Consider the following 17297-nt stretch of genomic DNA (forward strand, 5'->3'; position numbering starts at 1 on the left):
ATATGACCCAGACATGATTTTGGGAGATTCACAAACACTCCCTGTACTAAAATAACCGCAGTCTGGACTAGACTAGACTAACAGGAGCGAATTATGTTGAAGTATGCTGATTTTCAGGGAACAAAGGTACTTTTGTGTTGTAGAAAACAACATCAGTGTTGTTCAAAACAATTTCACCCAATATAGTAAAGTATTTTATGTTATAATATTAGTATTGTTCAACGTTCTTACGCTGAAAAATTACATTAAATGAATAAGAGTAATTTACTGTTGTAAAAAACAGCATATATATATATATGCTAAAAAAATTCAAAAAGTGGCAAAATGTTGACAATTACTACTGCTAATAATTTTATATATTTAATTAAATACAATAAATAGTATTTTAAGCTATAACATTTGCATTTGTCAACATTCTTTTACTAAAATGCTATTTTAAATAATTAACTGTTGTAGAAAACAGAATAAATATGGTTAAAATATTCAAAAATGGCAAAATGCTGAAAATTACTACTGCAAATAATCGTATATATTTAATTAAATACAACAAACCGTATTTTATGATACAATATTAGCATTTGTCAACATTGTTACATTAAAATGCAATTTTAAAGTAATTAACCGTTGTAGAAAACAGCATAAATTTGGCTAAAAATATTCTAAAAGTGGCAAAATGTTGACAATTACTGCTGCAAATAATCGTATATATTTAATTAAATACAATAAACCGTATTTTATGCTATAATATTAGCATTTGTCAACATTCTTGTACTAAAATTCAATTTTAAATTAATTTACTGTTGTGGAAAACAGCATAAATATTGTTAAAAATATTCAAAAAAGTGGCAAAATGTTGACAATTACTACTGCAAATAATTTTATATATTTAATTAAATACAATAAATAGTATTATATGCTATAAAATTTGCATTTGTCAACATTCTTGCACTAAAATGCTATTTTAAATTAATTTACTGTTGTGGAAAACAGCATAAATATTGTTAAAAATATTCAAAAAGTGGCAAAATGTTGACGATTACTACTGCAAATAATTTTATATATTTAAATACAATAAACAGTATTTTATGCTTTTCCAAACTGGGATATGCAAGTTGATATAAAAACTAATATTTAATTAAATCATTAAAAAGGTAATTTAATAAAATAAAATAAAAAAAAATATTAAATTAAAATAAATTATATAAAATTATTACATTTTAAATAAAAAATTTAATAATACAACAAAATAATTACATAATAAAATTAAATAAAATTAATTTGATTTAATTGTATTTAATTTTAAATTAAAATAAAATAAAATAAAATAAACTAAAAGTCTTACCGTCGTCGATGTCTTTGGCGCTCACGCTCAGGACGGCCGTTCCCGGACTCAGGTTCTCCAGGACGGAGCTGCTGTAGACGGAGCTGTTAAAGCGCGGCTGGTTATCGTTGACATCCAGCAGGTTGAAATAGACTCGAACGGAGCTGGACAGACCGCCTCCGTCCCGGGCCTGGACCGTCAGGATGAAGTACTGCTGAGTCTCGTAATCCAGCGGACGGGTGACGTTGAAGACGCCGGTGACGGGGTTCAGGAGGAAGGTGGCGTCCTCATCATCCTCCTCTATGGAGTACGTGATCTCACCGTTTGATCCCGAGTCAGAGTCGCTGGCCAGAATCGCCGCCACGATCGAACCTCGATAAAAAACCACAACAGAAAACTAGATAAAGAAGTTTGTCAAGACAGATTTTAAGTTAGCTTGAGAAAGCTGGACCAGAACGTTTAAAAAGTTTAAAAGTTTGAAGTTTGACTGTTTTCAGTCTAAAATAGTTTGAAGGTTAAACTAGTTTTAAAAGCTGTAAGTTTGATAGATAGATAGCAAGTTACTAGCATGTTGTTAGCACGATTAGCATGTTTCAAACATGACAAGCATGAGGCTAGCATGATTAGCAAGTTGTTAGCATGTCTAACATGATTAGCATATTGCTAACTTGATTGTAGCATGATTACCAATTTGCTAACATGTTTCTAGCATGATTAGCGAGTTGTGAGCATGTCTAACATGATTAGTATATTGGTAGCATGGTTGTAGCATGATTACCAATTTGCTAGCATGATTAGCAAATGTGCTAACATGTTTTTACCATGATTAGCAAGTTGCTAACGTGTTTCTGGCATGATCAACATGTTGTTATCATGTTTCTAACATGATTAGCAAGTTGCTAGCATGTTTAGCATGTTGCTAGCATATATTTAAAACATGATTAGCAAGTTGCTAGTATGTTTCTAGCATGATTAATAAGTTGATAGCATATTTAAAACATGATTAGCAAGTTGCTAGTATGTTTCTAGCATTATTAGCATGTTGCTAGCATGAGTCTAACGATTAGCAAGTTGCTAACATGTTTCTAGCATGATTAGCATGTTGCTAGCATGATTGTAACATGATTACCAATTTGCTAGCATGTTTCTAGCATTATTAGCGAGTTGCTAATGTAATGCATGTTGCTAGCATGATCAGCACGTTGCTAGCATGTTGCTAGCATATTTAACATACTGTTAGCATATTTCTAACATGATAAGCAAGTTGCTAGCATGTTGCTAGAATGATTAGCAAGTTACTAGCATGATAAACATGTTACTAGCTTGTTTCTAGCATGATTAGCAAGTTACAAGCATGATAAGCATGTTGCTAGCTTGTTTCTAGCATGATTAGCAAGTTACTAGCATGATAAGCAAGTTGCTAGCATGATTAGCAAGTTACTAGCATGATAAGCATGTTGCTAGCTTGTTTCTAGCATGATTAGCAAGTTACTAGCATGATAAGCAAGTTGCTAGCATGTTGCTAGCATGATTAGCAAGTTACTAGCATGATAAGCATGTTACTAGCTTGTTTCTAGCATGATTAGCAAGTTAGTTGATAGAAGGTAAGCTTGATTGAGTCGCAAGGGATTGTGGGAGTTTTGTCAGTGTGAGTTTGAAAAGTGTTGGCTCATTTGAACATTCCGTCAATGTAAGTCTATGGGATTTTTCCTATTTTTAATCGTCATTTTTAGGAACACCGTAACTCTGATCAGTTAGAAAAGATCCAGCAACTGGAGTCAGATCAGTCTGAAGATCTGGCCTGAGTTTGGAGTTTGTAGAGTTAAAGCTCGAGGAGGAGGAGCACTCAGAAAAAGGATAATTATAATAGCATTTCAGTAAGTTAGCTTTCTCAAGCCAACTTAATAAGTGACTATGCAACAAGATTCAAAGACCAATCACAATCATGCATTCCAGAGACAGAGTTGTAATGAATCGGTTCATATTCACACTCCCGATGTGAACGAGAGTCGCTTCTGTATTTCTGAATTGATCCATCATCGTGGTCAAGGTCTTCTACCTGGACTGGTGTCCTCAGGGATGTCGAATGAGTAGACGGTGCGTGAGAACTGAGGCGTGTGATCGTTGACGTCGCTGACGGTGATGTTGACTCGTACGTCGGAGGACTGCTGTCCGTCGTCGGCTCGCACCAGCAGCGAATACTTGGAGCGACGCTCGCGGTCCAGACGCCGGGTGGCCGTCAACTCGCCGGACTCGGGATCGATGCGGAAACTGTCGTCTGCGCCGCTGATGATGGCGTACGTCACCAGAGCGTTCGCACCCTGCACACAAACAGGCCAGAACTTAATTATCTGTTGTCATTTGATATAATTAATTAATATTATCAATCACAAACAGCTTCAATCACAAACTATATATATAGCCTTTGGCCAAGAATTTTCATTTCCATTAGAATGTTATTTCCATTTAAAAAAAAAAAAAATATATATATATATATATATATATATATATATATATATATATATATATATATATACTTTATTTATTTATTTATTTTAATTACCAAAAATGTAACAAATTAAAATATAAAATAAAGCTAATGCAAAATATTACTAGAAACTATAAAAGTAAATAAATAGCAAATAAACTAAACATAATAAAATAAATAAATACATTAAAATATTAATACATAATATAACCAAACAGTAATATTTAATAGTAATATTTTTTTTAATTACAAAAATGTAAAAAATTGACATTAAAATATTTAAATTAAAAGCTAATGCAAAATATTACTAGAAACTGTAAAAGTAAATAATTGGTAAAAACTAAACTAAAACAAAATAAATTAAAATATTAATACATAATATAACCAAACAGTATAATTTAATAGTATTTTTTTAATTACAAAAAATGTAACGAATTGAATTGAAATAATAAAAAAATATATAAAATAAAAGCTAATGGAAAATGTTACTAGAAACTATAAAAGTAAATAAATAGTAAAAAACTAAACTAAAACAAAATAAATAATTTAAAATATTAATACATAATATAACCAAACAGTAATATTTAATAGTTTTTTTTATTACAAAAAAATTAACAAATTGAAATGAAAATATAAAATAAAAGCTAATGCAAAATATTACTAGAAACTATAAAAGTAAATAAATAGTAAAAAATAAACTAAAACAAAATAAATTAATTAATGAATTAATTAAAATATTAATACATAATATAACCAAACAGTAATATTTATTAGAATTTTTTTTTTTTTACAAATTTTTTTAAAATTTTTTAATTAAAATATAAAATAAAAGCTAATGCTAAATATTACTAGAAACTATAAAAGTAAATAAATGGTAACAAAAAAAACTAAAACAAAATTAAAAAAAATAAATAAAATAATAATACATAATATAACCAAGCAATAATATTTAATAGTAATATATATTTTTTAATTAAAAAAAAAGTAAAATATAAAATAAAAAGCTAATGCAAAATATTACTAGAAACTATAAAAGTAAATAGTAAAAAAAAATTAAAAAATAAATAAAAAATAATAATACATAATATAACCAAGCAATAATATTTAATAGTAATATATATTTTTTTAATTAAAAAAAATGTAAAATATAAAATAAAAAGCTAATGCAAAATATTACTAGAAACTACAAAAGTAAATAAATAGTAAAAAAAAAAAAAATAATAATAATAATACATAATATAACCAAGCAATAATATTTAATAGTAATATATATATTTTTTAAAATATAAAATAAAAGCTAATGCAAAATATTACTGAAACTATATAAGGTATATAAATAATACTAAAACAAACGGTGTGTAAAACGCTTAAAATGTGCGTAACGTCACACATGAACTTCAGATTGCAACAGGACCAATTAGTGAGAGTGAAAGTATTTCATTTCCACGCTGGTGTTGAGTTTCCTGAGGTCAGATCTGTAGTCTGCAGCTGACATCAGCAGCCCAGAAACACAAACCCCACATACAGCTTCACATACGAGAGAGAGAGCGAGAGACACAGAGAGAGACAGACAGGACTGGAGAGAGAGAGAGAGAGAGAAAGACAGCAGGCGTCTCTTTGAAGCGCGCGGATATACGGTTCCTCTATAAATCCAGCTAATGGATCCCTTGATACCTGCGGCTCACAGACGCTACACATCTGATACTGAGGAGCAGTGAATAACAGCAACGACAGACGGGGACGTCCACGTTTGAGCACAGGACAATATGAGTTCAGAGACCAGATGACAGCACATCAAAGAGCAGAAGATCAGGATCCACTTACAGAAACACCACAGCTTCACCACACAAACTCTGGAGCACCAGCCAAATATTGTGGCAAGGCATATTTTTGCATTGTGCTGTAAGGCATTAGTCATTTTACTTTTTTTTTTTTTTACACTGAACTATTAAAACATTTGTTATTTCAAAATAAAGCTGATATACAATATGAATATTAGATTTAACTAGATTAAAATTTAAACTAAATTTAAAAAATTAGAAATGTGGAAATGAATACAAACTAAAAAAAATAGTTAAACTGAAATAAAAATAATAGTGATATTTAATTTAAAAAACACACGAGCACATATCAGTTAAGTTAAATGAAAATTAAACAAATAAATAAAATAAAAATTGTTACTGACAACTATAATAGTATGTAATACTAATCTAACACTGGGTCTTTGAGTATTGTTTTTTTTTTGTTATACATAAATTATTTTAATAATATTAATCTTTTGAATTCGTTTTTTTATTTGTTTTTCCATTTAATTTTAGTTTTAGTAATTTTTTTGTGTTTCTGTCATTTTTTATAACTTAAATATTTAGAAAATATAGTTACTTTTTATTACATTTATTTTTGTTTTTATTAAACTAAATGAAAATCTGAAATTTTGCAACTGAATGAAATACGTTTAGTTTTTTTTTATATATATTTTTTTACGTTTCAGGAAATAAATAGTAAAAAGAACTAAATTAAATAAATAAACTAATTAATTAAAATATGAATACATAATATAACCAAACAGTAATATTTAATAGTAATATTTTTTTATTACAAAAAATTTAACAAATTATAAAATATAACGAAATATAAAATAAAAGCTAATGCAAAATATTACTAGAAACTATAAAAGTAAGTAAATAGTACAAACTAAACTAAAACAAAATAAATAAAAATATTAATACATATTATAACCAAACAGTAATATTCAATAGTAATATAAACTTTATGAACTTTATTCACAACATTAATGACAACTATAATAGTACGGTCTAAGTATTATTTTTATGATATACATAAATTATTTAAATAATATTAATATTTTAAATTAATCTGTTTTATTTATTTTTTTCATTTAATCTTAGTTTTAGTCATTTTGTTGTGTTTATCTTTTTTTTAAATATTAAAAATATTTGTATTACTTTTTATTACATTTATTTATTAAACTAAATGAAAATAAGAAATTATGCAACTAGCTGAAATGAAATGCGTTTAGTTTTTTTTTTTTTCAGTTTCATTTTAGTTTATTTCCAAGTTGTCCAAATTAAGTTCTTAGCCATGCATATTACTAATCAAAAATATTTTTTTATATATTTACGCTAGGAAATTGACAAAATATCTTCATGGAACATGAACTTAATATCCTAATGATTTTTGGCATAAAAGAAAAATGGATCATTTTGACCCATGCAATGTATTTTTGGCTATTGCTACAAATAAACCTGTGCTACTTAAGACTAGTTTTGTGCTCCAGGATCATATATATATATATATTTAAAAAAAAAATTCATTTAGTTTAACCTGAATTACTAAAATAGCTAAAACTAAAATAAATGCTATGCATATTTGAAAAAAATAATAATTATAATAAAATGGACAAATTTATTACAATTTTAACTCAAATTAAAATAAAAACAAAAAATAAGCTAAATCAAATATTAGATGAAAAATATAAATAAGAAATGAAAGTAAGTTTAAGTTTATTTTATTTCAAGTAATGGTTTTGGTTTTAGTTTAGATAATAACATCTACACACACACATGTTCTTCAGAAGTTCTGTAAGGTTAAAACGCTGAACTCTGCTGTTCTGAGAGAAACTGGGAAGCAGTGAGAAAGAGTAGAAGCGAGTGAATGTGATTCCTGATCTCCGGCTGCCATTGATCACAGCAGATCTCTGGATTTCCCATCAGCCACCTGGATCCGCCCACTCTTCCGCCCGAATGACCGACACGAACACTGAACGACGGGACGCGCCGACATACGGAAACTCACTCAGGAGAACAACAGAGAGAGAGAGAACCGTCTCAGAGACGAAAAACTGCTTCCTCTGAGCGGCCTGATTATCCTCTACTACTACAACCAGAACAAAACATCGCCGTTACCTGAAATTCAATACAACTCAAATAATATGTGACCCTGGACCACAAAACCTGTCATAAGATTTATACATCTTCTGAAAGCATTGATGTTTGGTTTGTTAGGATAGGACAATATTTGGTCGAGATGCAACTATTTGAACATCTGCGATCAGAAGGTGCAAAAAATCTAAATATTGAGAAAATCACCTTTAAAGTTGTTCAAATGAAGTTCTTAGCAATGCATATTACTAATCAAAAATTAAGTTTTGATATATTAACGGTAGGAAATTTAATTACTTTTGGCATAAAAGAAAAATTGATAATTTTGACCAGTGCTACTTAAGACTGCTTTGTGGTTCAGGGTCTTTTTTTTAAAAAATTAAAAACTATTTAATTTCAGCTAGTTGCCAAGGAGACATTTCTAATTTTCATATAGTTTAGCTTGAATTACTAAAATAACCCTGGAGCACAAAACCAGTCTTAAGTCGCTGGGGTAAATTTGTAGCAATAGCCAAAAATACATTGCATGGGTCAAAATTATTGATTTTTCTTTTATGCCAAAAATCATTAGGAAATTAGGTAAAGATCACGCTCCATAAAGATTTTTTGTAAAATTCCTACTGTAAATATGTCAAAATGTAATTTTTGATGAGTAATATGCATTGTTAAGAACTTCATTTGGACAACTTTAAAGGTGATTTTCTCAGTATTTTGATTTTTTTGCATCCTCAGATTCCAGATTTTCATATAGATGTATCTCGGCCAAATATTGTCCTATCCTAACAAACCTTACATCAATAGAAAGCTTATTTATTGAGCTTTCATATGATGTATACATCTCAGTTTTGTAAAATTTAACCTTATGACTGGTTTTGTGGTCCAGGGTCACATACTGCGAAAATCACCTTTAAAGTTGTCCAAATGAAGTTCTTAGCAATGCATATTACTAATCAAAAATGAAGTTTTGATATATTTACGGTAGGAAATTCACTTAATATCCAGATGATTTTTGGCATAAAAGAAAAAGTGATAATTTTGACCAGTGCTACTTAAGACTGCTTTTGTGGTTCAGGGTCTTTTTTTAAAACACTTTAAAAACTATTTAATTTCAGCTAGTTGCCAAGGAGACATTTCTAATTTTCATGTAGTTTAACTTGAATTACTAAAATAACTAAAACTAAAATAAAAATTCATGAACACTAAATATATGCATATTTGGGGAGAAAAACAAAATGGGCAAAAACAACAAAATAACAACTTCAACTCACATTAAAATGAAAACAAGAAATAAGCTGGAACAAAAACAAATATTAGATAAAATATATATAAATGTGACCAAAAACCCGGGTATATTTGTAGTAATAGCCAAAAATATATTGTATAGGTCAAAATTATAGATTTTTTTTTTTTTTTTATTCCAACAACAATCATTAGGATATTAAATAAAGATCATGTTCCATGAAGATATTTTGTAAATTTCCTACCGTAAATATATCACAGCTTAATTTCTGATTAGTAATATGCATTGCTAAGAACTTCATTTGAACAACTTTAAAGGCGATTTTGATTTTTTTTGGCATCCTCAGATTCCAGATTTTCAAATAGTTGTATCTCGGCCAAATATTGACATCCTAACAAACTATACATCAATGGAAAAGCTTATTTATTCAGCTTTCAGCTTTCTCAATTAAAAAACAAAAAAATGTACCCTTATGACTAGTTTTGCATTCCAGTGTCACACATGAGAAATGAAAATAAGTTGAAGTTGAAGAGCTAAAATTACTAACTGGAAGTAAATAAAAAGTAAAACTGAATTAACAATTATTTCTGAAGGTTAAACTGTAGTTTTTTTAATTTACAAGAAAGCTTTTTATTTTTTATTTTTGTGGCGTAGTTTCCATGCAAAAGGATGTGCGGACCTCATCGAGTGATCTAGCACCATCGATGGAAATGGTTGCACGCACACGGAAAACACAATATTCTCCATTCATTTTAACCCATTAAAAGAAATTTGATGCAGGCCAGGCTGGAAAAATGGCCAAAACCCCTCTAAAACCAGCCTGCCGACCAGCTAAAACCAGCCAACCAGCCTAGGCTGGTTTTAGCTGTTTTTTTCACCAGGGTTTTGGCAATTCCCAAGTTCTAAATGCAAATTTTGTCATTGTTTTGGAGCACTGGCTTAAAGATAACTCTAAGGTTAACACATTCATACTAAAAAATAAGAAAAACACCAATTTTGATTTAATGAGGACTTGAAATCTCACTGTTCTGGCAGCGCTGCCATCTTTCCCTGTGTTGTGATTAACACAGACGTCACAGAAAGCCAGTTCTGGTTCACTCAGTCATGTTCAGCGCTCAGCTGCGTTCAGTGTTTGGCTTTTAGTGGCGTCTTTATCACGCGTTAGATCCTGCGCTGGCGTTGAGTTTGAGCTCTGGCCGTCCTGCACGGATGTGGGCAGAGATGGAGACAGGAATAACCCTGGACTCCAGTCACACATGCTGTTAGCGCAGCCCAAACATCCCATAATGCCTGGCCACCGTGCCAACACCAGATTCATTTTGAGCGTTTCGCTTATAAAACACTGGAAACCAACAACAGCAGAGAAAACTCACAGATCACGTCGCAACGGTTTCTCCTGGACTGGTTTACGAGTTAAACTAGATTATATTAACATCATTTAATCTCATTTACTTGTCAAATTAATGTCAGTTGAAAAATATATATATAATTAAAAATATTACTTAAGTCCATTATTAATTAAAATAATTATTTAAAACTAGATAAAAAAAAGTTTGGCAAGACCAACTTTAAAGTTTGAGAAAGCTGGACCAGAACGTTTTTAAAAATTTGAACATTTTAAAAAAGTTTAAAAAGATTTGCAAGGTTTAAAAGTTTTACGTTTGAAGGTTTTCAGTCTGAAATAAGTTTAAAGTAGTTTTGAAAGCTTAATGTTTAATAGACAGATAGCATGTTTTTAGCATGACTGGCATGTTTCTAGCAAGATTACCAAGTTGCTAGCATGTTTTTAGCATGATTATTATCCTATTAACATGTTGTTAGCATGATTTTATCATGATTAGTAAGTTGATAGCATGTTTCTAAGATGATTAGCAAGTTGCTATGATGTTTTTAGCATTATTGTCCTATTAACATGTTGTTAGCATGATTTTACCATGATTAGCAAGTTGCTAGTATGTTTTTAGCATTATTGTCCTATTAACATGTTGTTAGCATGATTTTACCATGATTAGCAAGTTGCTAGTATGTTTTTAGCATTATTGTCCTATTAACATGTTGTTAGCATGATTTTACCATGATTAGCAAGTTGCTAGTATGTTTTTAGCATTATTGTCCTATTAACATGTTGTTAGCATGATTTTACCATGATTAGCAAGTTGCTAGCATGTTTTTAGCATTATTATCCTATTAACATGTTGTTAGCATGATTTTACCATGATTAGCAAGATGTTACCATGTTTCTTAACATGATTAGCAAGTTGCTATGATGTTTCTAGCAAGATTAGCAAGTTGATAGCATGTTTTAGCATGATTATTGTTACTAACATGTTGTTAGCATTATTTTAGCATTAGTAAGTTGCTAGCATGATTCTAACATGATTATCAAGTTGCTAACATGTTTCTAGCATGATTAGCATGTTGCTAGCATATTGTTGACATGATTAACAAGTTACTAGGATGTTGTTAGTACTATGATTCTAGCATGATTAACATGTTGCTAGCATGATTAGCATGTTGCTAGCATATTAACATGATTAACAAGTTACTGGGATGTTGTTAGCATGATTCTAGCATGATTAGCATGTTGCTAGCATATTGTTGACATGATTAACAAGTTACTAGGATGTTGTTAGTACTATGATTCTAGCATGATTAACATGTTGCTAGCATGATTAGCATGTTGCTAGCATATTAACATGATTAACAAGTTACTGGGATGTTGTTAGCATGATTCTAGCATGATGTTGCTAGCATGTTTCTAGCATGATTAGCCTGTTGCTAGCATGTTTCTAACATTAATAACAAGTTGCTAGAGTGTTTCTAACATGAGTAGCATGTTGTTAGCACAATTAACAAGTCGCTAGCATGCTGTTAGCATGATTTGCATGTTACTAGCAAGTATCTAGCATGATTAGCAAGTTAGTTTGAACGAGTTTAAATGGATTAGTAATAGTACATAGAAGGAAAGTTTGAGTCTCAAAGGATTATTATTGAGATATTATTGTCTTATCCACATTATTTTTTTAAACTATTTATTTAACTCTACAAAAACACTCTTTTTTGCAGTTTGATGTGGCAAACTACTATTTTCTGGTTCAATGGTTTGTAGTGCAAAAAGTTTTAATGCAGTTGTTTGCAGTGATGTGTATAATGAATTATTTGAATGTATTTTAATCAGCATTTTGAATTCTGCTAATTTTCTGCTCTCTTAATAAGAAGCCCCGCCTCTCAATGCCACCCAGCCAATAGCGATCAGCCAATCATAGCTCACGGCTGTGACTTTATCAGCTGATGTGAGCATCTGATTTGTCTCAGGGCTGGGTTTAATAGTTCAGACGTGAGCTGAACTCGAGCGCTCGCTCTCTCAGGGAGACACGCCTCATCGGGAGACGAATCGTTTGCCAGCCGAGAATCACTGGAAATGAACTTTAGAGTCTGAATACCGTCACAGAACATCAGTCCTCCTCTTCCCTGCGTGATTAAAATCAATCTAGCGCTGCAGAAACGTTGCGTATCGTCTGCGTCGGGTGAGCGTTTGGGGGCGGGGCCTCTAAGACTCCGCCCACACACCTGCTAGAGCCATTATCACATCAATCAACATGACTGACAGCTGTCGTCTGCTGGATCTGTACCTCGTCTGCGTCTGTAGCCGTGAGCTGCATGATCCTGAAGCCGTCGCTGATGTTCTCCTGGATGGTGACGTCCAGCGTGTCGGTGGGAAAGACCGGCGGGTTGTCGTTCACGTCCTGTAGAGTGATCTCAACCTGACACACACAGAGAGAGAGAGAGAGAGACATTAACACCCTCAATATGATATTTACACAGAGACCGAGGGATGAAATAAAACAGCACTGTTTAATAAACACTTATTTTTACATCTGCTAAATGCAAGAAATTGACATTTTTACAGATTAAAATGTAATTTCTCAATTTGAAATTAAGTTAAAAGAGCAAAGTCAAAAGTCAAAATCAACACTGGCAGCTATTCTAGTATCCTTGAGATATATGGTGTTATAGTATTTATTAATATTTGGAATAATTTTATATTTTTATATTTTCCATTTTCAGTTGAATATTCATAATTTTTGTTCATTTTTATTTCTTATAGTTTTTTAATTAATGTATTTTTTTTGTTTTAATTTGAGTTATTTTAGCACTTCAACTAGTTAAAATACTTTTTATTGATTTTTTTTTTTCACCCCAGTCACCAACAGTTCAAGGTCATGGGTTTGATTCCCATTAAATGCATGAACGTCTATTTTTATTTATTATTTTTTTTGTCATAGTTTTTCATTTTTGTTTGTTTTTGTTTTGTTTTAATTTGAATTTTTTTTAGCATGGGTTTGATTCCCAATAAATGCATGAACGTCTATTTTTATTTTTATTATAGTTTTTAATTATTGATTTTTATTTTTTATTTTTTATTTTTTATTTGAACTGTTTTTTAGCTTGGGTTTGATTCCCATTAAATGCATTAACTTTTTTCTTATAGTTTTTAATTAATGTATAATTGTTTTAGTTTTAAATTTAGTTATTTTAACACTTCAGCTACTTAAAATAAAATACTTTTTGATTTTTTCAAGATCATGGGTTTGATTCCCATTAAATGCATGAACGTCTATTTTTATTTATTTATTTTTTTTGTCATTTTTATTTTTTCGTATAGTTTTTAATTTTTGTTTGTTTTTGTTTTGTTTTAATTTAATTTTTTTAGCATGGGTTTGATTCCCATTAAATGCATGAACGTCTATTTTTATTTTTTCTTATAGTTTTTAATCATTGATTTTTTTGTTTTTGGTTTTGTTTTAATTTGAACTGTTTTTTAGCTTGGGTTTGATTCCCATTAAATGCATGAACTTTTTTTCTTATAGTTTTTAATTAATGTATAATTGTTTTAGTTTTAAATTTAGTTATTTTAACACTTCAGCTACTTAAAATAAAATACTTTTTGATTTTTTCAAGATCATGGGTTTGATTCCCATTATTTTTATTTATTTATTTTTTTGTGATTTTTATTTTTTCTTATAGTTTTTAATTTTTGTTTGTTTTTGTTTTGTTTTAATTTGATTTTTTTAGCATGGGTTTGATTCCCAATAAATGCATGAACGTCTATTTTTATTTATTTTTTTATTTTATTTTTTGTCATTTTTATTTTTTCGTATAGTTTTTATTTTTTGTTTGTTTTTGTTTTGTTTTAATTTGAATTTTTTTAGCATGGGTTTGATTCCCATTAAATGCATGAATGTCTATTTTTATTTTTTCTTATAGTTTTTAATTATTGATATATATATATATTTTTTTAATTTGAACAGTTTTTTAGCATGGGTTTGATTCCCATTAAATGCATGAACGTCTATTTTTATTTATTGATTTTTTTTGTCATTTTTGTTTTTTCTTATAGTTTTTTTTTTTTCTGTTGTCTTTTCGTAATTACTACAAATCCATCAACACAAGCAAGCAGCATTAATACAGAAATCAGCTGTTTTACAACACTGTCTGTCAGATTTCACAGTGGAACCATCTGTCTCACCATATTCAATAACTCACAGTTAAAACACATAAAATCAGACGAGCACAGCAGCCAGATCCCAAAACTCACACCTCCTCTCCTGGACAAACTTTAATATCTGCTGCATTTAACATCACAGAGCCGTGAGCTCAGAAAAACCCCAGAGACAGACATTTGAGGGCTTCAATATTCCCTCCATCAGAGGTGAAGCGGTGCAGCGTTCATCAACACAAACACACTAAACAAACCAGCCTGAGGCGGGACGTCCTGCTTGAGGATCACTTATAAACCCTGATACACAACCGTCGGTAAATATTCAGTCAAAGCCTGTTAATAATCTGCTCCATTCAAACCCAAACACACCATTTCTCCGCATTCGCTGTTTGTTTGCTGTCTAAATATGAACACAAATGTGTTTCAGCATCAAATCCAGCGCTGAACCAAACAAAAATCACACGAGATCTTTGATTTAATTCCATTCTTAATATCACTATGCAGTTCTACATTCCCAAACTTTTTGCACATAATTATTTATTTGTTTATTTTTGTATTTGTTTATTTCGATTTGTCTTATATGTTTGCAGTTCTTGGTATTGGTTAATGTTTTTTTTTGGGGGGGGGGGGGGGGTTCAAGCATATTTTTTTTAATGAAAACATTTGAATGAAAATATAGTAATATTTGTTAAATATGAATAAATTACTTATAAATTATAAAATAAAAAATATTATATATATATATATATATATATATATATATATATATATATATATATATATATATATATATATATATATATATATATACATATACACAATTATATATTATTATAAAATAATTAGTGCTGTGAAATGATTAATTGCATCCAAAAATAAAGCTTTTGTTTACATAATATGTGTGCATACTACTGTGTATATTTTTATTATTAATATATAAAGACACGCAAACGAACAGTATATATTTTTAAAATATTTACATGTAATTGCATCTATATATTTCTATTCCTATAATTGATATTACATATAAATATCAACATTTTATGTTGCATGCGTTTAATGGTGATTAATCATTTGACAGCACTAAAAATAATGCAAATTTAATTAATTTAAAATAAAAACCACTTTAATATTACATAATATTAATTATGTATAAATGATTTATTTTATAAATGATTATAAATATTTATAAATAACGTTAAAAAACAATACATGCATACATTTATATTGCATAAATATGTATTTTAAAATATATATTTGCATAATATTAAATAAATGATTAGGTTTTCAACAGTTTTTTATCAACTTGTTTTTTATTATTTTAAATTTTATGAAAATATAATAATATGTATTATTATTATTATTATTATTATTATTATTATAGTTATAAATGATTATAAAATAATACATACATTTATATTTGCATAAATACTGATATAATGATGTACATTTTTAAAAATATTAGTGCAAACTTATACATAATATTAATTATGTATAAATTATTTTATAAATTATTGTAAATATTTATAAATTATATATTACAAAACAATACACGCATATATTTATATTGCATAATATGTATTCTAAAATATATATTTGCAATTAATGATGAATGATTAAATCAATGATTAGGTTTTTCAACAGCTTTTATCAACTTGTTTTTTTATTCATTTTACATTTTATGAAAAATAATAATACATATTAATATTATTATAATTATTATTATTATTATAGTTATAAATGATTATAAAATAATACTTTTATATTTGCATAAATACTGATATAATTATGTACATTTAAAAAAATATTAGCATGCAAACGTATACATAATGATGTATGAATTATTTATTTGATAAATTATTATAAATATTTATAAATTTATATATTACAAAACAATGCATGCATATATTTATATTGCATAAATATGTATTCTAAAATATATGCTTGCATAATATTAAATTAATGATTAGGTTTTCAACAGCTTTTATCAACTTGTTTTTTAATTAATTTTTATGAATGATTATAAAATAATACATTTATATTTGCATACATACTGTAATGATATAATCATGAACATTTAAAAAAATATTAGTATGAAAACTTATACACAGCTCATAATCAAACAGAGTTACAAATATAGACTTTTCTAGAGTTTTCAACTGAGAAACTTTTTATAAGGTGAGCAGAATGAGAGAAATATGAGGACACACACACACACACACACACACTCACACACACACACACACACACACACACACACACACAGAGAGATTGAGTTTCAGAGCTCTGCGTCTCAGTTTCAGGCCGTTTGACTCTATTATTAAAACAGTGCCGTCTCTGGCGTGTGTTGTAGTATTTGGCTGAAGTTACAGATTGAGAGGTGACTTTAAGTTCACTTCACTTCAGCAATCTAGTAAACTTGTTCATTTTGACCAAACTAGCTTCAGTTGATCCTTCAGTTTGATATTATGTTTTTTCTGCCAACGTTTACAGTGCGAACTAAAAAGATTTAGATTTAAATCCAAAATAAGCTGCATGCTCATCACAGCCGTTGTAACATTTATAAATAGTAACATTTTAAAATTATATTGTACAATCGTATATTATTTTATATTCATATATAATTAATTATTAGCTTTTTCATCAATGTTTATTTTTTTACAAATAATTGTACTTAATTGTAATTTTTTTTTTTTTTTTGGAAATTTAACAATATGAAATTTATTATTAAAAAATATTTATTTTATCATTTATTATCAACTATATATTATTATAAAATAATTCATGCATACATTTTTATTTGCATAATCAAATATTTTGCATTTCTTATTTGTAGCAATAGC

General features: G+C 28.8%; 1 protein-coding gene across 1 annotated transcript in view; it reads right to left on the reverse strand.

The window, feature by feature from the left end:
• The window catches only part of fat4 (FAT atypical cadherin 4), an 82077-nt gene that overhangs the window by 37945 nt on the left and 26835 nt on the right, over positions 1-17297 (reverse strand). Inside the window, exons 5-7 of the mRNA XM_073820248.1 lie at positions 12584-12715; positions 3381-3642; positions 1343-1693 (exon numbers count right to left, since the gene is read on the reverse strand). Coding sequence (XP_073676349.1) covers positions 1343-1693; positions 3381-3642; positions 12584-12715 — 745 coding nt within the window. The remainder of the gene's footprint in view (positions 1-1342; positions 1694-3380; positions 3643-12583; positions 12716-17297) is intronic.

The sequence above is a fragment of the Garra rufa genome, chromosome 16 (assembly GCF_049309525.1).
Source record: "Garra rufa chromosome 16, GarRuf1.0, whole genome shotgun sequence".
Classification (NCBI taxonomy): Eukaryota; Metazoa; Chordata; class Actinopteri; order Cypriniformes; family Cyprinidae; genus Garra; species Garra rufa.